This window comes from Rana temporaria, chromosome 3 (genome assembly GCF_905171775.1).
Source record: "Rana temporaria chromosome 3, aRanTem1.1, whole genome shotgun sequence".
In the NCBI taxonomy this organism is placed as follows: domain Eukaryota; kingdom Metazoa; phylum Chordata; class Amphibia; order Anura; family Ranidae; genus Rana; species Rana temporaria.
The window spans coordinates 96997554-97022681 of record NC_053491.1 but is presented as its reverse complement, the minus strand read 5'-3'; the positions used below and the strand labels follow the sequence as shown (position 1 = coordinate 97022681).

At 46.5% G+C, this 25128-nt stretch overlaps 1 protein-coding gene across 6 annotated transcripts in view; it reads left to right on the top strand.

Moving 5' to 3' along the window:
- Positions 1-25128, top strand: part of PARP6 (poly(ADP-ribose) polymerase family member 6) — a 109195-nt gene that overhangs the window by 6285 nt on the left and 77782 nt on the right. For 4 of the 6 annotated variants that reach the window (XM_040343039.1, XM_040343038.1, XM_040343037.1 and 1 more), the window contains exons 1-2: positions 3367-4119; positions 8762-8894. In XM_040343039.1, the coding sequence (XP_040198973.1) occupies positions 8892-8894 (3 nt within the window). In that variant the 5' untranslated portion in view covers positions 3367-4119; positions 8762-8891. Of the gene's footprint in view, positions 1-3366; positions 4120-8761; positions 8895-25128 lie in introns of those variants that run through there. The other 2 variants (XM_040343033.1, XM_040343034.1) reach the window with 2 other exon arrangements.

The window sequence follows — 25128 nt, the reverse complement described above, 5'->3', positions numbered from 1 at the left end:
CTCTGTTCTGTTCACTTCCTGCTTGTCTGATTTTACTCACCACCGTGATGGGAGGCTTTACTGCGGTGGTCAGTGACGTGCTCACCCCCTCCTGGGAACTACATCTGTGCGGCAGGACGCTCTCTATGTGTTAGAGACTTGAAGGAGGTGTGAGTTACTGGGCGTGCCGCAATTCATACTGGGAAATGTAGTTCTTACATGAACGAGCGATGCAAACCAGGAAGTGAATGAGAGAACAGAAACTAAAATGCCGGAGGTGATATAGATGAAGGAATATAATAAGTATTTACTCGTTTTTTAACAGAATCGTTACACTATTCTGTCTGTCTACCTTGCAGACATTCATTTTAGGCAAATTTTTTTTTCCTTAAGTGACCCTTTAAGTTGTCTCATCACGAGACAAGTTGGTTCAAGTAAAGTTACTGCATAGAGTGTATTACACGCCAGTCAGGCTCCATAAAATGTATCCGGCCAGGGACCCCCACTGTCCACGCTGCTTGACTTAGCTGGGTACCTTCCTTCATATGCTCTGGGATTGCCCCAAAATACAGGCCTTCTGGCGAGAGGTGTTTAAGCTGGTTAATGTTAAATTAGGGCTGTCGCTCCCCATGACACCAGAGCTGGCTCTTCTGGGGATCCCTGATGATGACACATGGTCTCATCACTGTAAACTGCTAATTTCCTACTTACTGTTCTACGCCAAAAAAATGATCATCTGCAAATGGTCCTCTCCCTCTGCACCTACTGTATCCTCCTGGTTATCTGTGATTGATGCAGCACTGCCACTGTATAAATTAACCTATATCATTCGTGGGTGCCCCTGGAAGTTTGATAAGGTGTGGCAGGTATAGATGTCGCCATGAGTGGGGGTGTCTGGACTGCTCCTTGCTGCGATGCCTCCCGGTACAGAGTCCTGCCCCCCCCCCCCCCCTCCATACCCCTTTTGCCCCCAAGTGGTGCTTAGCCTGGCGGGTATGGCTTGTATTTACTTGCCCCTATTACTGGTACTTTACCTTGCCCCTAGTCATGCAGCCTCAGAGGACAGTCAGAGGAGAATGAAAACTCCTCCTACGAGCTTTAATAAGTGCTTGGACAGACAGAAGTCAAAAGACTGCTATATACTGCTGATGGGAAAAGGTATTTAGCAGTTTATATTTACTAAAATAATTGCATCAGATATAGTGAACGCAAGGTCCTGGGTTTAGTAACACTTTAGGATGCCCATATATGTATGTCGATTTTTGTTGTTCAGCCTGCAAACTGAATATAAAAAAAAGAGGAATCCAAGAGATTCCTTCATCCACGCTATATAGTGCATATGGACAAATCTCCAGCTTCAGCTATTGTATTTTGACTGCTGACCCTCCTAGTTGCTGCATATGATTGGATGCAGGTGCCTTTCAGCTGACAATTTTATGCTGACTCCTTGATGTTGGGCAAGAGGGTGGCAACATGGTCACCCACTGATTGAATTTCGAATACATTTTTTTGCACCGTGTATGGCCATTAAAAAAGGTGTTTGTGTCAATGTGATTCATCTGTCTTTTTTATGTTACATAAAGGAACATACACAGATCAGTCATAACATTAGGACCACCCATCATAACATTATGACCACCAACCTAATATTGAGTAGGTCCCCTTTTTGCGACCAATCTGTTCCTGACCCATTAAGGCAATAACTCCACTAGAGAAAGTATCACAATGCCTTTGCCGGCTTGCCTCCTTCCCATAGTGCACCATGTAGCCACCGCTTCTCCAGGTAAGTGAAGCACATACACCTAGCTATCCACATGAAGTAAAAAGAAAACGTGATTCATCAGACCAGGTCACCTTCTTCCATTGTTTCATGGTCCAGTTGTGATGCTCACATGATAATTGTAGATGTTTTTTGGCTGTGGACATTGGTCAGCATGGGCACTCTTGCAACTACACAGCCCCATATGCAACAAACTGTGTTCTGATACCTTTCTATCAAAACTAGTATTAGCATGATCTTTTCAGCAATTTGAGCTACAGTAGCTCTTCTATTGGATCGGACTACATTGGCCAGCCCTCGCTCCCCACATTCCTCAGTGAGCCTTGGCCAACCATGACCCTGTTGCTGGTTCATTCATTTCTTCCTTGGTCCACTTTTGGTAGGTCCTGATCACAGACCGGGTACATCCCAAAAGCTTGTCGTCAAGCTATTACAATTTCGCCCTTGTTAAAGTTACTTAAAGCGGAGTTCCACCCAAAAATGGAACTTCTGCTTTTTGGAACCCTCCCCCTCCCTCCGTTGTCACATTCGGTACCTTTCAGGGGGGAGGAGGGAGCAGATACCTCTTTAATACAGGTATTTGCTCCCACTTCCAGGCATAGATCACCGCGGTGACCTATGAAACGTCCTGCGCCTACTCCACCCCCCCTCGCTGTCTTCTGGGAGACACACAGGTCTCAGAATACAGCAGGGACCAGTAGGATCGCGCAGCCGACTCACGCATGCACTGTAAGGAACCAGGAAGTGAAGCTGCAAGGTTTTACTTCCTGATTCCCTTACCGAAGATGGCGGCGCCTCCATCCGAGAGCCGAGGGACAAATCGGATTCGGGACCCGACATCGCGGGCCGCCAGGATAGGTAAGTGTCCATATATTAAAAGTCAGCAGCTGCAGTATTTGTAGCTTCTGACTTTTAGTATTTTTTTTTTTTTGGTGGAACTCCACTTTAAATCCGTTTCAGAGACAACATGTTCACTTGCTGCCCAATATATCCCACCCAAATCCACATGCCATTGTAATGAGTCAATGTTTTTCACTTTACCTGTCAGTGGTCATAATATTATGGCTGATCGGTGTAATTACATTATGGTTATCATCTATGCCAGTGTGTGTTTGTGACCTATAGGTTGCTATTACTATTATTACATATTTTTTTTATTTATTTATTTATTTTACAAGTGTATTTAAGGATCTTGGGCATGTATTGCTCTAACAGGGAGTAGAAAGATAGTTACTAGATAGAATATATTGTTTTATTTTATATATATATATATATATATATATATATATATACATATATATATATATATATTGTTCATGCTCATTTGTACCTGTATATGTTGATATCTGCATGCTGTTACTAGCTAAAGACTGAGGTTTTATACGATATCAATAACATAGTATACTTTTATTATTTACACATTTCCCCTGCTTAACATGACACATGATATAGCACCTACAGTATATTTTAAATAAAGGAACATGAAGACGATGCTCTTAAATGTGTGTGTGTGTGTGTGTGTATATATATATATATATATTGGGTACCATTATTCCCTGCTGTAGAAGAAGAGTCATGTGACTGGCAGAGGATAATCTGCACATGCGTACTGGGCTCTCAGCTGCCATCAGAACAGGAATAACAAAGGCTGGAGCAGCTGTGCCCGTGACAGCCAGAGATAACCATCTTCGGAGAGACTCATCTGGAGATCTATCTATGAAGGATGAGCAGCTCTGTCTCATAGACAGTCTTTACTTAAAAAGAAGATAGCAGATTACAGCTGATCCAGAAGAGACATCCATTAGCTGAGAGCTATTCAGGAAATTCCTTGACAGCTGTCACCTGAGACCGAAATCCTGAGACAGTCGTCAGCGACAGCCTGAGACCTCCGAATCGAATCGTTGTCCTTTCGCTAAGACGATCGTCTGCTGTTCTACAGCACCTGCCTTGCCTGCCCTTCCCAAGATCTGTCCCTCTTCTCCTACACACACAGTGACAGCAGCATCCGAGGTCCCTCAGTCATTCCCCCACCCTCTTCCCTCCTGTTCCCCTTTCATTTCTGCTCACTCTCAGTCCTCCTCCTCCTCCCATCATTTGTTTGTGATTGGTCCTGCTCCTTTTGTCTGACAGTCCATTCTGTATTCGTCTTCACCCAGTCATCACAGCTACATATCGATATCCCTATCTATCTATCATCACTATATAAACACTTGTAAAAAATCGCAACAAAAATCACCATCAATATATAGACACAAACTCCTAAAGAGAAATATTTATTTGCATTACAGCATCATACATTTATACTGAGGCCATTATTTTCTGCCCCACTGTGACAGCTTCCACCGAACACACCAGAGGATGTGAGTATACAACCCGTGCTGATGTGTTTGTTTTGCATGTAATCTATAAGCCTGCTTTATAATGTACTGTGCGTTTTGTTTATATGTGGGTCTGTTCAGGGTTGATGGTGTTTATTATGTACAGAGGCAGCAAGAAAAAAAAGAGAGATGGTGTCTATAGTATTGTAATGAGCACTCCTCCCTGGCTGGAAGGCCTTGATCACAACAGTTGAACAGTGGATAAGCCAGGGTTATTCGCCTGATTTATAATGCTTCTCCTGTAATAGTAGGCTTGGTAACATCCTCTATATAGTATTCTTTTTTTCTTTTGTAAATACCTTATTATACTTTTTTTTTTAAAGTTGAAATAGGGTTACAGAAAAAAGAAAAAAAGGTGAATTAGACATATTGCCAATCGTTGTGATCTTTGTGAAGGACAAGGACGTGCCTTTAATATGATTCAGTGTCACATTGTGTGATCATAGAGAAAGAGAAAAACAATACGGGTAGGGGTAGATGTAAGGATAAATGAAAAAAAGGAGGGGGGTGCTTCACACCAGCCAGATTGGCGGATCGCAGTGAAATATGTTTGCAGGTTAACAGTAGATCTAGGGACCCATGTTGTGGGAAAATCAGTGGTACTTGGAAGTTAAAGTGGTTGTAAACCTAAGACATGAAATGAGAACAAAGCATATTTCTCTATAGTGTGTACTTGTCTCAATTAAGAGCACTAATAGGTAGATTCACGTAGGGGCGCCTAACTTTAGGGCGGCCTAGCCTAGTCTTTTTAGGCTACACCGCCGTAAATTAGTTAGGCTAGTAGTGATTCTTAAACCACTTACCTGCTAATTTTCGGCAGCGTAGCCTAAAACGAGCCGGCGTAAGCGCGCCTAATTCAAATGACTTGGAGGGGGGGCGTGTTGTATGGAAATGAGGCTTGACCTGACGTTTTTTGACACTGCGCATTGCGCCGGGCGACTACATTTCCCAGTGCGCATTCCGGCTAAGTAGGCCGTACGGGCCTATTGATTTCGACGTGTACGTAAACGATGTAAATCCCGATTCGCGGACGACTTGCGCAAACGACGTAAAAAATTCAAACCTCGCGGCGGGAACGGCGGCCATACTTAACATTGTTATTCCACCTCATAGGTGGAATAACTTTAGGCGGCCTATCGCTTACGGAAACAACGTTAATCAACTGCGGCGGGCTCGCGTTCGTTCGGGAATCGTCGTAAATGCTCATTTACATAATCTACGCCGGCCGCAATGGAAGCGCCACCTAGCGGTAAGCCAAAACATAGCAATCTAAGATAGGACGGCGCAAGCCGTCCTATCTTAGATATGTTTAAGTGTATCTCTGTTAGAGAATACACTTAAACATAGGTTGGCTTAGATTCAGAGTTAGGTCGGCTTATCTGTAGATAAGTCGGCCTAACTCTTTGTGAATCTACCTATAAGTGTCATTTCTGTCTGCTGTCTTGTTTCTCTTTTATCAGTTCTGACGGTTTCCTGACACCTAAGAGAAAAATGGTGACAGGGGAGTGAGCTCGAGCAGATTGACAGCCTCAGCTCTGTTCCTGTGTGCTGTGTGAAGGGGATGTGTCCCTTCTCTCCATTCAGCTCTCAGAGCTCTCCTCAGTGGCGCGTCACTAGGATTGGTGTCACCCGGTGCGAAAACAAATGGTGTCACCCCTTACCAACTATAGTCCCCCTACAGTACAGACCACCCCTCTCTAACTACAGACCCCCCTCCTTCAGTACAGACCGCCCCCACTAAATACAGACCCCCTTTATCAATATAGACCCCCTCCGTATAAACCTCCCCCTCAATACAGACACCCCCACCTCAGTGCAGAACGCTCCATCAGTACAGACACCCCCACCTCAGTGCAGATCCCCCAGCAGTACAGACACCCCCCTCAGTGCAGACCTCCTTCAGTTACAGACAACCCCCCTCAGTGCAGACCCCCCTCAGTTACAGACCCCCTAAGTGCAGACCCCCCCAGCAGTACAGACACCCCTCTCAGTGCAGACCCCCTCAGTTTCAGATCCCCCCCTCAGTACAGACACCCCCCTTAGTGCAGACCCCCCTCAGTACAGACACCCCCCTTAGTGCAGACCCCCCTCAGTACAGACACCCCCTCAGTGCAGACCCCCCTCAGTACAGACACCCACCCTCAGTACAGACACCCCCCTCAGTTACAGACACCCCCCTCAGTGCAGACCCCCCTCAGTTACAGACAGCCCCAGTGCAGACCCTCTCAGTACAGACACCCCCTCAGTGCAGACCCCCCTGAGTTACAGACAGCCCCAGTGCAGACCCTCTCAGTACAGACACCCCCCTCAGTTTCAGACACACCCTCAGTGCAGACCCCCTAAGTTACAGACAGCTTCAGTGCAGACCCTCTCAGTACAGACACCCCCCTTGTTGCAGACCCCCCAGTGCAGACCCCCCAGTACAGACACCCCAGCAGTACAGACCCCCCTAGCATTAGACACCCCCCCCCATCAGTATAGATGCCCCCTTACCTTACAGACCTCAGAACAGCATATACACACAGCGGTGTGTCCCTCGAGCGTGGGCTCCTCCTCTGTAGATGTAAACGGAGAGGGGGCGGCAGGTTCGTACCGCTCCGCTGAGGGACACAGCCGCGGCGTGAGGCACATGGCAGCGGGTGGTGTTAGTGGTGCCGCTACCCACGGGTGTCACCCCTTTGGCGGGTGTCACCCGGATGCGGCCCGCACCTGCCTAGCAACACCACTGGCTCTCCTCAGTTGCAGACTCCCCCTCAGTACAGACACCCCCCTCAGTACAGACACCCCCCCTCAGTGAAGACCCCCCAGCAGTACAGACACCCCCCTCAGTGCAGACCCCCCTCAGTTACAGACACCCCCCTCAGTGCAGACCCCCCTCAGTACAGACACCCCCTCAGTTACAGACAACCGCCTCAGTGCAGACCACCCTCAGTTACAGACACCCACTCAGTGCAGACCCCCCTAAGTTACAGACAGCCCCAGTGCAGACCCTCTTAGTACAGACACCCCCTCAGTGCAGACCCCCCTAAGTTACAGACAGCCCCAGTGCAGACCCTCTCAGCACAGACCCCCCCATCAATGCAGACCCCCCTCAGTTACAGACACCCCCTCAGTGCAGACCCCCTAAGTTACAGACAGCACCAGTGCAGACCCTCTCAGTACAGAAACCCCCCTTGTTGCAGACCCCCCAGTACAGACACTCCAGCAGTACAGACACCCCCCTCAGTGCAGACCCCCCTAGCATTAGACACCCCCTCCCCCATCAGTATAGATGCCCCCCTTACCTTACAGACCTCAGAACAGCATATACACACAGCGGTGTGTCCCTCAAGCGTGGGCTCCTCCTCCTCTGTAGATGTAGACAGAGAGGAGGGGTGACGGCTTTGTACCGCTCCGCTGAGGGACACAGCCGCAGCGTGAGCCACGAGGCACAAGGCAGCGGGTGGTGTTAGTGGTGCGGCTACACACGGGTGTCACCCCTCTGGCGGATGTCACCCAGGTGCGGCCCACACCCCCCGTACCTGCCTAGCAACACCACTGGCTCTCTTCACTAAGCTCTAAAGAGTGTAATTTCAGCTCTCCGCCCACTTTTCTCTGAACTCTGAGACAAGCTTTAAATTTAGCACTTTGAACGGATGTAATGAAGAGAAGACTGCAGAAAGACAGGTAAAACGTATGTAGGAGGATTTGTTTAATCTCTGTGTATCACCTGAGGCTAATCACTTCACTATATGCTAGAGTTTACAACCACTTTATGGTGAATTTGTGCCAATAAAACCACATTTTCATGAATTGTTCATTCTTGCTTTGAAGTGAAAGAGTTATGCTGGCCATACACGTATAGATTTTCAGACGAGAATTTTCGTACGTACATTTGATTAGTGGATGAATGCCCTTAGAAAATTTCACTTGCTTTTAACATTCAATTTGAAAAAATGAATGTAATTTCTGAACAAAAATTCCATTGGGAAAAGTTTTCTATTCTTCACCTTCAAATTTTCCTGTGACTGTGGTCAAAAACGAACGTCGATTTGACCCCACTAATGAAAATCTATATGTGTATGGCCAGCATTAGATCTTTTATATATAGAATTCTTATAGGACAGCCATGCATGCTGTCTTCTGACAATTTCTGTCTGTCCATCTCCGCTCACTCCTGTAGTAACTTATCCTATTAAAATAAAGCAAAATGGGGAAGATTTAGGGACACACAAAATACTCTGTTTTCTGTACAGTATAATATGTGACATATTAAAGTGGAACTAAACCCTCCTATCCCCTATGGACTATCTTAGCCTTTGTTTGATCTGCAGTTGCCATGGTGCTGCACATGTGATCAGTTATGACACCAGCCATTTGATGGCTTGACAGTTGGGTTGAAAGTACAAGCAATTGTGTAAGTTCTCATTCATGGCATGCCTTGAATGTAATTGTTTTGGTTAATGGGTTTAGTTCCACTTTAACTGCATATGTGATCCCCAGTTATTTCCCCTCCATTCTGTGCCATGCTGGAAACTATTGGATCTTTTTTTTCTTTAAATTCACCTTCAATATGCAATTACCTTTTGCTTTATTACTACTGTGCATAGCTCTTCTTTGTAACTTATTTGCTCTCTTTTTACAGGGGGCAGTGATCCCCTCAAATCGGTATCCCAGTATGCCGGTATATCTAATAATGATAGGCCTGCTGGTACATGGGGCATTGGCCCTCCAGCCCTGAAACAGCGACAAGGTGATTCTCCACTTCAGCACAAATGGTGAGAGTTTGAAATTTTAGGAATAACAAGAATTACATTTTCAAGAGATTTTATTACTGCCTACTGCTATATTGTTTCTAAAAGCCGCTGATGTGCCCAGCTATGCTTTTGTATGTATGTATAATGATATAATAACATTTCCAGTGCTATGGACATCTATCCAGTCAAAATGAACAATGCCTGTAAATTTCACTTTTACAAATATACACTAGCACTAGAGTTTTTTTCCACCATGTTTACCATGGACCAAATTCACATGGACGGCATCCATTCAGCCTCGGCAGGGGATCCTAGACATTTCCCCTGCTGAGTTTGACCAGTACAGTATAGATTTCACATTTGTGACTTTACAATGTAAATTTTCTTCCATGGAAAAAAGGAACCCATTTAATCTCTCTAGGTGGGCCAATGTTGGTGGACTTGCATTCACTTATGTGCGCTCACCTCTAGTCTGGTCAGTAAAAGCAGACTTGAATGAAAATCTTTTCCATTCAGCCCAACAGACCTGAACAGATCCAGAGATGGATGCATATGGACAGATGCAAGTCTGCCTACATAATTCGTAGAGAAATGTTGTCCATTTTGATCCATGTAATCACTGCCCATGTGAAAGGGGCCATAGATACCAGTAAAAATGTATGGGATATCTTTCATTGGCTAACCTGAAATATTTTTTTCTTCTTAAGAAATGGTTGTATCATTTATCAATGTTTATGCTATATAGAAGTTACTTTAGTGTTTAAAGATGAAGTTTAGGTATGCCAATTTTTACATGCTTGGACCAATGTTAGTATATATGCGCCATACCTCTGGGGTCCCCATGGAAGCTGGAAATCACGGTAGAAGGCACCACTACTCCAGTGATCTCCACTAGCTTCCAGGTCCTGTCTGAGTAACTGCTCTCATGAATTGTCAAAAAAGGAGGTCACTTTCTCAGGATGGGTGCCCTTTAGGGAACACTTTGCATTCTCTTAGTAAATGCAACGTGTTCTCTGACTGGGTGAGTTGAATAGACAGGGCGGTTACGATCTTTACCTCAACCAATCAGAGAAAAACACCTCCCTGTCTCTTCATCCATATTATCTATTACATAGAAGGGTGTGATTCTGAAGTTTAGCTGGGAAAGCTGATAACATTGTTTGAGATTTCAGTTTAGTGCAGAGAAAGTGAAAGGACACTGGATTTCTATCAGGATCAGAAAGTATTGTGACACTTGCTACAATGTAAAGTAGTGAGTGCACAGCTTGTATAACAGTATACATTTGCTGTCCCCTCAAAATAACTTAACACACAGCCATTAATGTCTAAACCGCTGGCCACAAAAGTGATTACACCCCTAAGTGAAAATGTCCAAATTGGACCCAATTAGTAATTTTCCCTCCCTGGTGTCACAAGGTCTCAGTTGTGAATGAGGAGCAGGTGTGTTAAAAATTGCCAAGGCCCTGAAACTGAGCTGCAGCACAGTGGCCAAGACCATACAGCGGTTTAAGAGGACAGGTTCCACTCAGAATAGGCCTCGCCATGGTCGACCAAAGAAGTTGAGTGCATGTGCTCAGCGTCATATCCAGAGGTTGTCTTTTGGGAAATGGACATATGAATACTGCCAGCATTGTTGCAGAGGTTGAAGGGGTGGGGGGTCAGCCTGTCATTGCTCAGACCATACGCCGCACACTGCATCAATCTGGTGTGCATGGCTGTCGTCCCAGAAGGAAGTGTCATGGATATGTAGTATGTCTGGCAGCTTACCTTTCTCTCCATGTGTTCATTAGAGGCCAGACTCTCTTATCTGGCTGCATTTATCATCTCTCCTCCCTGTATGGCTCCACCCCAGGCCATCCCAGGAACTCTATATTAACCAGTTCACTGCAGGTCTGCTTTGCTGATCAACGTTGTTTGTTAGCATTGTGTTCCTGCTTGCCGTGTGCTACATTAATTCTGTATACCGATTTTGGCTTGTCTCCGACTACTCCTGTTTGCCTGTGACCCTGACCCTTGGCCTGTCCCTTGGTTATCCTCGTCTGCCTGTTGCCCTGACCTCGGCTTATCCCTCACTTTCTCTGTGTCCTGAATGGCTGCTTCCCCTCTCTCCCTATGGAGCGTGACCTAGGGGACTCCGGGGGCCGCGACTTGGATCCAGGTGCAGCGAAGGCCATCCTTACCACTAGAGGCTCTGGTGAATACCAGCTGGATCTTAGATACCGCCCCCTGGGGGAATCTTGGGCTCAAGCTTCCTGTAGGGTCCCTGTTTGTGCCCCAGTGAACCTCTCCTCCATATCCTCTCTGTGGTCCATCCAAAGCAGTCTGCTATAGGGTTCACTACCATGTGGTGCACCCCTGACTCCAACAGGGTGCACTTGTCATCTGGACACAGGTGACCTGACAGTTTGATCAGCCATGAACCCGGCCGACGTGCCACTTCCCGCAGACGATCCATTGCAGGGCATAGTCCGCACACTTGAGACTCAAGAATCAAATCGGACTCAAGTGATGCAATTCCTTCAGGATCTGGCTTCGAGCAGCTCCAGACATCTTTGGGAACCCCGAATCAGCAACCTCAAGTACAACCAGCAGCTGCGCCTATCGCACCAGTCGCAGAGTCACATTCACTAAAACTACCACCTCCGTTCAGTTTTTCTGGGGACTCCAAGGCCTGCAGGGGGTTTCTTAGCCAATGCACCATTCATTTTGAGCTTCAGCCTCAAAACTTCCTGTCTGATCAGACAAAGGTAGCCTATATCATTTCCCTCCTTTCCGGTGAAGCTTTAGCATGGGCTGCCCCCCTGTGGGAGAAGAATGATGCAGTGGTTTCCAGCCTGTCCGACTTCCAGAAGCTCTTTCGTAATATCTTCGAGGAGCCAGCTCGGGTTTCTTCAGCGGCTAGTGCTCTTTTACGTCTCTGCTAAGAATCTCGTTCTGTGGGACAATATGCTCTTCAGTTCCGTATCCTCTTAGCTGAATTGAGCTGGAACAATGAGGCCCTGGTCGCTACCTTTTTACATGGCTTCTCTGACAGAGGGAAAGACGAATTAGCGGGAAGAACATCCCTGCCGGTCTGGACGATGTCATTTTCTTGTGCAATCAGATCGATATTCCTTTTTTAGGAGAGGTCCATAGAAAAAAGACGCCAACACTCCCTAGGCCCTAGTCAGTCTAAGCTTCCCTCACTTTGTCCCGTGGAGCATCCTCTGTCTGCTGAGGAACCTATGCAGCTGGGCCGGACCAGACTAACCCCCGAAGAACGTGCTAGGCGCAGAACTCTGGGCTTGTGTCTCTATTGTGGAGGCTAGGGTCACTTTCGTGACTCCTGCTTGCTTTGCCCGGGAAACATTTGGGTCTAATACATTTAGAAGGTGGAGTATTGGACCCAGAAACATCACCTTCCCATCTTCTTCCGGTGTTCCTTCATGTAGGCACTTCTCCTCAATCGACCCTTGCATATCTGGATTTCGGGGCTGCCGGCAATTTTATGGACTGGAGAACTGCTTCTTTAATGAAGCTTACCCTTTCACCCCTCACTACGCCATTGGTAGTCTCTGCAATTGATGGCACTGTCCTCCCACGGGGCCCTATTCGCTTCCAGACGCTGCCTATTAGGATGTCGGTAGGGATTCTCCACCAGGAGTGGATATCCTTTCTCATTCTACCCAAAGCCTCTACCCCCATTGTTTTGGGCTTTCCTTGGCTACAGCTCCACTCTCCCCATGTGGACTGGGTCTCTGGGCAGATCCTGGCTTGGGGTCCCTCATGTTTCTCGTCTTGTCTTCTCAAGGTGGTTCCCAAGGAGAGACTTCCGGTTGCTACCACATCTGTATCTTCTGATCTTCCCGGAGCAACGCTGCCCAGGTGTCGTACCTACCCTTTGTCCATCCCAGAGACCCAGGCCATGTCGGAATATGTCGCAGAGAATCTTGAGAGAGATTTCATCCGGAAATCCTCATCACCTGCAGGAGCAGGGTTCTTTTTTGTTGCCAAAAAGGATGGTACCTTGAGACTCTGCATCGACTATCGAGGTTTAAACGCTGTTACTATTAAAAATCGATACCCCTTACCCTTAATATCTGAGCTATTCGATAGGTTGAAGAGTGCCTCCATTTTCACCAAGTTGGATCCCAGGGGCGCGTACAACCTCATTCGAATACGAGAGGGTGACGAATTGAAGACTGCGTTTAACACTCAAGACGGCCATTACGAATACCTGGTTATGCCTTTTGGGTTGTGTAATGCCCCAGCTGTGTTTCAAAACTTTGTCAATAAATACTTCAGGGACCTGCTGTACCAGTTTGTCATCTATCTGGATGACATTCTTATCTTTTCGGAAAATCTGCTCGTCCACAGAAACCATGTCCGCACTGTTCTTCAGCGCCTTAGAGAGAATAATCTCTATGCCAAGCTGGAGAAATGTTCCTTTGAATGTTCTGGGGTCCTATTTCTGGGATGCTTTGTCTCAAGTTTGGGTCTTCGTATGGATCCTGGGAAGGTCTTGGCCATTACCAACTGACCTCTTCCTGCTAGCCTCAAGGCCACACAGCACTTTATTGGCTTCACAAATAATTATAGGCAGTTCATAAGGAATTACTCTTCCATTGCTGCGCCTATTATCGCTTTGACCAAGAAGGGTGCTAATGCCAAAGACTGGCCTCCCGAAGCTGTCTCTGCGTTTCACGACCTAAACATACCTTTGTTTCTGGACTTCTCTTGAGGAGACCCAATCCTGGAGATGCATTCTTTATTGAAGTGGACGCTTCTTCAATAGGAGTGGAAGCTGTGCTTCTTCAACGCTTTGAGAAGAGACATCAACCATGTGCGTTCTTTTCCAAGAAATGTTCCCAGGCAGAGAGAAATTATGCCATCGCTGACCTGGAACTTCTCGCAATCAAACTGGCGTTAGAAGAGTGGCGTCATCTTTGGAGGGTTCCTCTCACTCCATAACGATCTTCACCGATCACAAGAATTTACAGTACCTACAGAATGCTAAACGTCTGAATCCCAGACAGGCCAGGTGGAGTCTCTTCTTTTCCTGTTTCAATTTCACGATTACGTACAAACCTGGTTCCTGCAACGTTCGGGCTGATGCGCTCTCTAGGTCCTTTGACACTTTGGACGAGGAGTCCACTCCTGAACCTGAGCCAATCATCCCAACCTCATGCATTGTTGCCCATTCTACCACCCTGGTAAGACCTTTGTCCCCACTGAACTAAAAGCTAAGATCCTTTGTTGGGGACATGATTCCAAGGTGGCGGGCCATGCTGGATTCCTCCGGTCCTTCTTATTCATCAGTCATCACTACTGGTGGCCTAATCTCCGCTCGGATGTCAAAGACTATGTCAAGGGTTGTCATGTTTGTGCTCAGTCTAAATCCTCCACACAAGCTCCTGCTGGTCTCCTCATGCCCTTGCCCATTCCTAAGGAGCCCTGGGCTCATATTGCCATGGATTTTATCACCGATCTCCCACTATCTGAGGGTAATACGGTCATTTGGGTGGTAGTCGATCGGTTCTCCAAGATGGCTCATTTTGTTCCTCATCCTGGCCTTCCTTCTGCCCCTGCCTTGGTTCCCATTTTTATTCGAGAAATTCTCCGCCTCCATGGGGTTCCTTCTCATATTTTTTCCGACAGGGGTGTTCAATTTAAGTCTCGCTTCTGGAGAGCCTTTTGTAAATCCCTCAATATTGTCTTGGATTTTTCCTCTTCTTACCATCCTCAATCCAATGGACAGACTGAGAGGGTCAATCAGGAGTTAGAGGTTTTTCTTCGCACCTTAGTCTCTGCTCATCATGATGATTGGTCCTCTCTACTTCCGTGGGTGGAATTTTCTCATAACAATCATGTAAATACCAGTTCGCAGAGAAACACCGTTTTTCTCAGTTTATGGAAGACATCCTCAACTTCCTCTTCCCATGACCTGTTCTCTGGATATTCCAGCTTTGGCCTCGGCTCAGGAATCCTTCAATTCTATCTGGAGTGACGTTCATGATTCTTTCCGGACAGCTGCCGACAAATTCAAAGGCTTTGTTGACCGCCGCAGGCGTAAACCGCCTTCTCTTCAGCCAGGGGACAAAGTCTGGCTCTCCATCAAGAACATCAAGCTCCGAGTTCCTTCTCTGAAGTTTGCTCCAAGATTCATTGGTCCATACACTATAATTTCTAAACTGAATTTGGTTTGTTTCAAACTCCAGATTCCCAAAAGCTTCAAAATCGCTAACTCCTTCCATGTTGCTCTTCTGAAGCCTTTAGTCCTCAATAAGTTCTCTCGTCCCCTCCCTACCATGGCGCCGGTCTCTGAGGATAATCAGGAGTACGAGGTCAGTGAAATTCTGGATTCCAGACTCTGTAGAGGCGCTCTTCAGTACCTTGTTCATTGGAAAGGGTTCGGCCCCGAGGAGAGGTCTTGGATCACTGCATCTGAGGTCTTTGCACCTTGTCTGTTAAAAAAGTTTCATCTGAAGTTCCCCTCTAAACCCAGGCCCAGGCGGGGAAGGGGGAGGCCTCGTAAGCGGAAGGGTACTGTCATGGATATGTAGTATGTCTGACAGCTTACCTTTCTCTCCATGTGTTCATTAGAGGCCAGACTCTCTTATCTGGCTGCCTTTATCATCTCTCCTCCCTGTATGGCTCCGTCCCAAGCCATTCCAGGAACTCTATATTAACCAGTTCACTGCAGGTCTGCTTTGCTGATCAACGTTGGTTGTTAGCATTGTGTTCCTGCTTGCCGTGTGCTACATTAATTCTGTGTACCGATTTTGGCTTGTCTCCGACTACTCCTGTTTGCCTGTGACCCTGACCCTTGGCCTGTCCCTTGGTTATCCTCGTCTGCCTGTTGCCCCAACCTCGGCTTATCCCTCACTTTCTCTGTGTCCTGAATGGCTGCTTCCCCTCTCTCCCTACGGAGTGTGACCTAGGGGACTCCGGGGGCCGCGATCTGGATTCAGTTGCAGCGAAGGCCATCCTCACCACTAGAGGCTCTGGTGAGGACCAGCTGGGTCTTAGATTCCACCCCCTGGGGAATATTGGGCTCAAGCTTCCTGTAGGGTCCCTGTTTGTGCCCCAGTGAACCTCTCCTCCATATCCTCTCTGTTGGCCATCCGCAGCAGTCTGCTCTAGCGTTCACTACCTTGTGGGGCACCCCTGACTCCAACGGGGTGCACTTGTCATCTGGCCACAGGTGACCTGACAGGAAGCCTCTTCAAGAGGATGCACAAGAAAGCCTGCAAACAGTTTGCTGAAGACAAGCAGACTAAGGACATGGATTACTAGAACCACGTTTTGTGGTCTGATGAGACCAAGATAAACTTATTTGGTTCTGATGGTGTCAAGCGTGTGTGGCAGCACCAGGTGAGGAGTATAAAGACAAGTGTGTCTTGACTACAGATAAGCATGGTGGTGGGAGTGTCATGGTCTGGGGCTGCATGAGTGCTGCCGGCACTGGAGAGCTACAGTTTATTGAGGGAACCATGAATGCCAACATGTACTGTGACCTACTGAAGCCGAGCATGATCCCCTCCCTTCAGAGACTGGGCTGCAGGGCAGTATTCCAACATGATAAAGACCCCAAACACACCTTCAAGATGATCACTGCCTTGCTAAAGAAGCTGAGGGTAAAGGTGATGGACTGGTCGAGCATGTCTCCAGACCTAAAGCCTATTGGGCATCTGTGGGGCATCCGCAAATGGAAGGTGTACTCACTTTTGTTGCCAGCGGTTTAGACATTAATGACTGTGTGTTGAGTTATTTTGAGGGGACAGCAAACATACACTGTACATCCATACTATACAAGCTGTACACTCATTACATTGTAGCAAAGTGTAATTTCTTCAGTGTTGTCACATGAAAAGATATATAATAAAATATTTACAAAAATGTGAGGGGTGTACTCACTTTTGTGAGATACTGCATGTTTGATATTTTATGGTTTTCTTAGAAAGTGCTTGAAATTACCTTTTATGTGAACTTGATGAGATGGAGGAGATATCTGGAGCAGAAAAAGCTGCTTGTGGTGAAACTAATTTAAAGTGCACATTCATATTCTGCAAGCAGAATTTAGTAGGCATGGTTTCCTGGGTAATCAGAAGGTGGTAAAGTCAGTATGTAGTTTCTAATGTTAGAAAATGTAGCCTTTTTAGTTTTTGAAGTAAAAAAAAAAAAAAGATGAACTGATTCCTAAAACTGCCAGAATTGGTCAGGGGTTGCTGGCTTGACTTTGGGTACTGCAGTCCCTAACATACCTAAGTTAGGGGGGACATCTGTCAGTGAGTGTGAAGTTTTTGGTGAAGAGATTATTGTTTTTATAGTAAGATTAAAGCAGTATTAAAGCTTTTTTTTTTTTTAATAACAAACATGCTATACTTACCTGCTCTGTGTAGTGGTTTTTCTACAGAGAAGCACTGATCCTCCTCTTTATGGGTCCCACAATGGCACTCCCAGCTCCTCCCTCCCACCGAGTGCCCCCCCAGGAAGCTGCGTGCTGTGGAGGCATCTAAGCAGGTGTGCTTCCTAACAGCGGCTCTGTGTGGTCATTCACACATGGAGCCGTGGCTCGGCCTCGCCCCATCTGTCTCCTGATTTGCTCGTTGGCTGTGATTGACAGTAGTTGGAGCCAATGGCTCTCTCTGCTGCCAAAAGCCAATGATGAGTGCGAATCCCCAGAGAAGCAAGACTCTTGTGCAAGACTCTTGTGCACATCGCTGGATCGAGAGGGGGCTCAGGTAAGTATTTGGGGGGCTGCTGCACACAGAGGGTTTTTTACCTTCATGCATAGAATGCATGAAGATAAAAAACATTGTGCCTTTACAACCACTTCAAAGGGACTGATATGTGGTTTGGGGGATCTCCATGCAGTTAAAAGAAGCTTGCCATTTACAGGCAATTTAAATGTTTTTTCTCATGCTATTTGTTTAAAAATCCCTTTAGTCTTGAAAATTTCCATAATTAATTTTAAAAATTCCCATTGGCATCAATGAGGTTCAGATTAACAGTGAACCTGTTAGTTGTTCTGCCAACCTGCCGACCTGTTGGCAAACTCTTTATAACAACTTTATTGACACAGAACACACAAGCATCCAGTGACATATGAGGACACCTGAGCTGCATATTTATTACAAGTCAGATAAGGTCAGTAAGCATTAACACAATGATAAGGATAACAGACCTGGAGCTTGCACCTTTAACCACTTCAGTACCGTGGGTGTTTTTCAGATTTGGTGTTTACAAGACTAAAACATTTTTTTTTGCTAGTAAATTACCTAAAACCCACAAACATGATATATATTTTTTTTCCAACACCCTAGAGAATAAAACGGCGATCATTGCAATACTTTTTGTCGCACCATATTTGCGCAGCGATCCTACAAGCGCACTTTTTTGGGAAAAAAATCACTTTTTTGAATTAAAAAATAAGACAGCAATAAATTTGGCCCAATTTTTTTATATATTGTGAACGATAATATTACGCCGAGTAAAATGATACCCAACATGTCACGCTTATAAATTGCGCCCGCTCGTGGCATGGCGTCAAACTTTTACCCTTAAAAATCTCGATAGGCGACGTTTAAAAAATTCTATAGGTTGCATTTTTTGAGTTACAGAGGAGGTCTAGGGCTAGAATTATTGCTCTCGCTCTAACGATCGCGGTGATACCTCACTTGTGTGGTTGGAACACCGTTTTCATATGCAGGCGCTACTCACGTATGCGTTCGCTTCTGCGCGCACGGTCGTCAGGAGGGGGCGCTTTAAAAAAAAAATGTTTTTCTTATTTCTTATTTTTATTTATTTTATTATTTTTTACACTGGAAAAAAAATAAATAAATAAATGATCACTTTTATTCCTATTACAAGGAATGTAAACATCCCTTGTAATAGAAAAAAGCATGACAGGTCCTCTTAAATATGAGATCTGGGGTCAAAAAGACCTCAGATCTCATATTTAGACTAAAATGCAAAAAAAAAAAAAAATGTTTCTTTAAGACGCTGGGTGGGACTGACGTTTTGACGTCACTTCCGCCCAGCAGAGCTATGGGGACGGGTGGGGGCGATTTTTCCCTCACTCGCATCCCCAACACAGCAGCCGAGCGGACCCGATCGCCTCCGCCGCTACTGACGGCTCCGGTAAGTGGCGGAGGGCTCGGGAGAGCGGCGAGAGGGGGGGCCCTCTCCTGCCGCCGATAATGGCGATCTCGCGGTGAATCCGCCGCGGAGACCACCATTATCTTTTACAGGACTGCTCACACTAAAGATGGATACCTCGGTTGTGGCAGCAGCTGCTGCCGTTACAGAGATATCCATCTTTAAAGTGTGGACGCATATATGCGTACAGCGGTCTGGAAGTGGTTAAATACAAATAGCTGAATATACAGTTTAACTGCTTACTAACACACTCCCTTCAGCTCTTAAGGGGTTCTGAATGATCATTAGGTCCCTGTGATTGATTGTCAAAGCTCACATGATCAGGAGCCATTTCCATTGCTTCCTGTTCAATAACAGTGACTGGGAGCTATCTGTTAGAACAACATATGAAAAGAGGTTAAGCCTCGTACACATGACTGGTTTTCCCGACAGGAAAACTGCCAGGAGAGCATTTGACCAGGAATCCCGGCCGTGTGTATGCTCCCTATCAATTTTCCCAACAGGTAAATTGCCCGGGAAAAACAGAGAACCTGCTCTCTATTTTCCCATCGGGATTCCCGGCAGAGTGTTTCCTGCTGAGAAAACCGGTCGTCTGTATTCTTACCTGTTCCATCGATAACCCGCGCATGCTCGATAAGAGTTCGACGCATGCGGGGTAGCATACAAGTTTAGTGTGGGGTGTAGCAGGATGGCGGCGACGGCATTGAATGATGACGAGCGCCACCTCGTCGTAGTTCTTGCCATTCAAAAGAACGGCGGTTCTTTTGAATGGCTGTCTGTATGCACGGCAAGCTTGCCAGGAAAAATTTTTGGTTTTCCTGACGGGATTCCTGGCCGTGTGTACAGGGCTTTAGACCTGAGAGTGTAGTAAGATAAAGGAAAACTTCAAACAAGCTCAATAGCTCTGGCAAGCCAGCTTCCACACAGCAAGGCTTCCCTCGATGGGCACCCAACAGTAGCTGAAATCAAAGAAATATAGAAAGAAGCATCAGACCAAAATCAAATAAGATTCTAAAATAATTTTAATTTTGATTTAAAAAAGTTATATAACAGCCAACATGTTCAATGTTCAGTGTTCAATGCAGGAAAACACTTGGCTGGACTTAGACCTCTTTCACATTGAGGCGTGGAGCCGCGGTGACAGTATAGCCGCGCTATTTGTAGTGCCGCTATACCGTCGTTTTTACCGCGATATTCGGGCGCTAGCGGTGAGGTTTTAACCCCCGCTAGCGGATGAAAAAGGGTTAATACCACCCGCGTTGCGGGCGGTATTACCGCGGTTTCCCATTGATTTCAATGGGAAGACGCGGTATAGGAGCGGTGAACACACCGCTCCTATACCGCAGTAAAGATGCGGCTAGCAGGACTTTTAGAGCGCTCCTGCTAGCGCACCGCTTCAGTGTGAAAGCATTCGGGCTTTCATATTGAACACTACTGGGCATGATTTTTCATGCGGTATAGCAGCGCTATTTTTAGCGCTGTACCGCATGAAAAACGCCTCAATGTGAAAGGGGCCTTAGAGAAAGCAGTGACTTCACAAATCTATATTGGAACCAGTCATAGGCATGCACACTCGGTGTGCTGGGAATTGGAGGACCTGGAGGAGAGGCAACTATGCTGCACACTCTTTTTTCCCCCCTCCCCGCCAGCACCGTTGCGCCCACAGTTGTTTTTTCTCACTGCCACTGCCAGCAGCAAAAAGATCTGCTAACTGTGCATGCAACAATAAGTGTTCATTGAAAGAAGTTTTATTACATTTTAAAATGTTTGCTTACACACGTGTTTGTTTGAGCTTTGGGGTGCACATCCTAATGCAATATGCTGCGCACACCTACAGTATGGAACCGGTATTGAACTCTCCTCATGAAGGAACAACTTGACAGCAAATGCTGAACAGTAATGCTGTAAAGTTAAAAAGCGAGTGATCAATCAGCACATTCAATCCAACAAATCAACTCAATTTACAGTGAATTTCTAGTCAACACCTATAAGTGATTCAAACTTATTATGTAAACCAGGGGTCCTCAAACATTTTAAACAGGGGACCAGTTCACTGTCCCTCAGACCATTAGAGGGCCGGACTATAGTTAAAAAAAAAAAAAAAAAACTATGAACAAATTCCTATGCACTGCACATATATTATTTTGGAGTGAAAAAAAAAAACGGGAACAAATACACTATTTAAAAATGTCCGGTTCCATATTTGCATTCCAAGTATGCATCAGTTAGTCTAGATCTGGTTGGAGATCGCAAGTGTAGCCCATTCAGTGCCCGCAAGCTCAGCCCAATCAGTGCCCGTAAGCGCAACCCAATTAGTGCCCGTAAGCGCAACCCAATTAGTGCCCGTAAGCGCAACCCAATTAGTGCTTGCCACCGCAGCCCAATTAGTGCCCGCCACCGCAGCCCAATCAGGGAAACGCCTCTGCAGCCCAATTAGTGCCCATGGGATGTGGGGGTCATCTGGTGTGTCAGGATCTGTCTCACCTCAGTCTCGATTGAACGACCTCTTCGAGGGGGAGGGGGGGTGATGCCAACTTCCTTTAAGCTGTCTCTGCTCTTGTTGCTCAAAAAGACTGTGCTGTGATGCTCTGTCACATCTCCTTCTCTCTCTCTCTCTCTCTCTCTCTCTCTTATGAACCAGTGCCCGACGTTCACTGCCCACAAGTCACCACGCAAGTCACGTCTAGCTGGCCCCTCCCACATGCCCTGGCTGCCTCTAAGTCCTGGGAGGCAGGAGTTGTAGTCTGGCTGTGCTGTTCGGTTCCTCCCACTGCCAGGAGCTTGGTTGCGGCCGGACTATAATTCCCATGATTCAGCGCTTCAAACAGCCAGCCAATCGACGGCCATCGCCACCTCTCCCTCTTCCACCAATGATAGGCGGGCTGGCGGACCGTCTGGTTCTTATGTTGGAAAAAAAAAGTAACGGACAGGCAGTGGTGCCAAAAACACCCGTTGGGCCGGATTAATGTCCTCGGCCAGAGGCGGCTCTCTAATTAGGCAAATGAGGCGGCCGCCTAAGGCCTCGCACTCACAGGGGCCTCGCGGCCACCTAATTTGCCTCTCAGGCTCTAGGTGCTATATGTAAAAGCTGTGCGGGCAGCCATAGGGCACACAAAGCTGCCGAGCTGCTTTTTCAACCCGCGCCGCTCATCTGGCATCTCCCTCCGCATCTGGCTATTCGGGTCAGGAGTCGGGCCAGACAGCGGAAACTATCCCTGCCCTTTTGACTTTCTGTGAAGGGGAAGGAAGAGCTCCGGTGGATCCCATCCCAGCGCCTGTTGCAGCCTGACCGACCGCCCAGAGAGAACGTAAGTACCTGGCCGGCCGCACTGCACCCCTGTGTGCCTGTATATGAGGAGCGGCGGGCCGGGGACAGCTGCACATGGAGGAACTGATCTTTCTATATCCCTCCTGCAGCCGCTGAATGGCCGCTTCTTCTACGGGCGTTCATTGGCTGCAGAAACAATATGGAAAGATCAGTTTCTCCATGTGCAGCTGTCCCTGGCCCGCCGCTCCTCCTATCCAGGCACACAGGGGTGTGCCGTGTGGCCAGGTATTCACGTTCTCTCTGAGCGGTCAGCCAGGCTGCAACAGGCGCTGGGATAGGATCCATCCACCAGAGCTCCTCCTATCCAACTGGGTCCTCCCAGTTCTCCCTGCATACCCCCACTGTTTCCTGGTTCCCCCCCAGTGCTCTCTGATCCCCGTGCTCCCTGGCTCCCCCACTGTGCTGTGCAGTACCCCCCACTGCTCCCCAGCTCCCCCATGCTCTCCCTCCCACTGTGCTGTCCAGTCCTTCCCCCACTGCTCCCCCATTCTCACGGGGTTAAAGCTGGTAAGGGACAGTCCGGGCCGGGAGCTCCAAGAAGCTGCGACTTCACTTGGCCATGTCCAGACCACGCTCCCCTCTATATAATTTTTTTTAACAGAGACCCTAGAGAATAAAATCGCGGTCGTGGCAATACTTTATGTCACACTGTATTTGCGCAGCGTTTTTTCAAACACAATTTTTGGGGAAAAAATACTTAAATTAATAAAAAAAAAACTAAACAGTAAAGTTATCCCATTATTTTTGTATAATGTGAAAGATGGTGTTATGCCGAGAATCGTGATCTTTATTCTAAGCAAAAAAATCCTGATTCTCATTTTATCCAGAATCATGCAGCTCTACCAAATAGATTACCATTATGTGGCTCTGTTGATCCGACTTAATAAAGCTGGTTGTACAAAGCGTAAAAAGGGAAAGCTGAATGGGAAAAGAATAATAAAAAGGATGACAAAACTGTATGAAATTGCTATAAAAGTGGTATGACTAAAGTGGGTCTGCGTATATAAAAGGCAAAGCAAAGAGGGCGGGATTTTACATCAAGTACTTGAGGTAAAAGATAATGTATTCATTTCTAGTAGTAAACATGTCTTGGATAAATAGTATATATTGTATTCTATTTAGTTGCACATTGTTAATTCAAAGGTAGCTATATTTCATTATTAGATAAAACTCTATATATACATTTAAGTAGATACCTACTCTAATCTCTGACATTGAAGAGGGATGAGAAATTATACAATATGAAAAACTTTATTTTACATGGAGAAATGCACAATTTAAGACCGTCCAATAAATTTGGTAAACACATGGTATATAAACTGGAATTGGTTGATAAAGTAAAAAATATGACACATAATTAGAACACAACGTCCGTTGGCTCAACGCATTTTGCGACTTAATGTCGCATGTCAGGAGCAAGAGTGTAGTGCGTCTCTGTAATGACATAGATACATTTCCGATTGGTCAAATTTGTACACACAATATATCAAACAAAAGTGAGGGATCAGAGCCCCAGCTAGTACTTACAGGGTATTCATGTATTACTGGCAAGGCAATGTGGGCCAAGCGTCTCCCCATGTCCGGGTTCCCCCCCCCCCCCCCGGGGGAAAGTGTTCCACTACAGACAGCCCCCACAGGACGTACCAGCTTTAGTCGGTGAATTGTGTGTGGACATAATATCAGTGACAAACTGTGACTGTAGAAAGGTTCAACCAAGGATGCATTGCATCTCCTGTCAAAAGAAGAGAGAGAATGTGATGAGTAGAACTTAAATCAAATGTAATCAATGAAAACACACCTGAGGGAAGTCCTGGGGAAGAAAGGGAAAGAGACCCCTAGCAGAGACAAGAGGGTAGAAGGATTAGTGAAAGGATGAAGCAAAGAGAAAAATGGAAGAGCCAGGGATGTTACCTGCTATCCAGGCTAAGGTATAAGTGGTGTGTAATGTCCTGTGAAGTGAGAACTTGCCAAATGCCTGGACTGCCCATTGATGGCGCCCATATATGAGTGCCACCGGCGAAGACCCTGCCAACGTCACGCACGCAAGCTCTCAGGGAGGGGAGGCGCCTCAAAGAGTGACGCCCCGTCCCCGGGGGTAAGGCATGACTTTGACACACATTGCCCACACCCCCCCACACAATGAGGGTGGGGGAAGGGAAACGCAAGCAGTGCGCGTCGCAGCCCCCGAGTTGAAGGAAACCCGTGGGAAGCACAACATGGCCCAAACTGCCAAGAACATACAGGGCATACAAAAAAGCCAGTGTAGTTGGACTGGAGAAATTGGAAAGGAAGCCAAGACAGATGGACTGTCAAATAACATAATACACATGATTAGAAAACAGAAAAACACAATATATAATGTCAAGTAATGTATGCAGGAGCATAATACTACAAAAAATAAAGTCCCGGATATGTACTTCCATCCCTAATTTGGTACTAATAGGAAAAAAATGGGATCGTGTATAACCAATCCAACTGAGTGCCGATAACTAAGGAGGTCTATAAATGTGTAGAATAATGCCGCGTACACACGATCATTTTTCGGCATAAAAAAAAAGTTTTTTCAGCATGTCCAAAAAACGACGTTTTTCCAGCTTCATCATTAAAAACAACGTTGCCCACACACCATCGTTTTTAAAAAATGGTGAAAAAAGCGCAGTGATGTACAACACGTATGACGGCACTCTAAAGGGGAAGTTCTATTCGCCTTTGGGCTGCTTTAGCTGATTCCGTGTTAGTAAAAGACGATTCGCGCTTTTCTGTCTGTTACAGCGTGATGAATGTGCT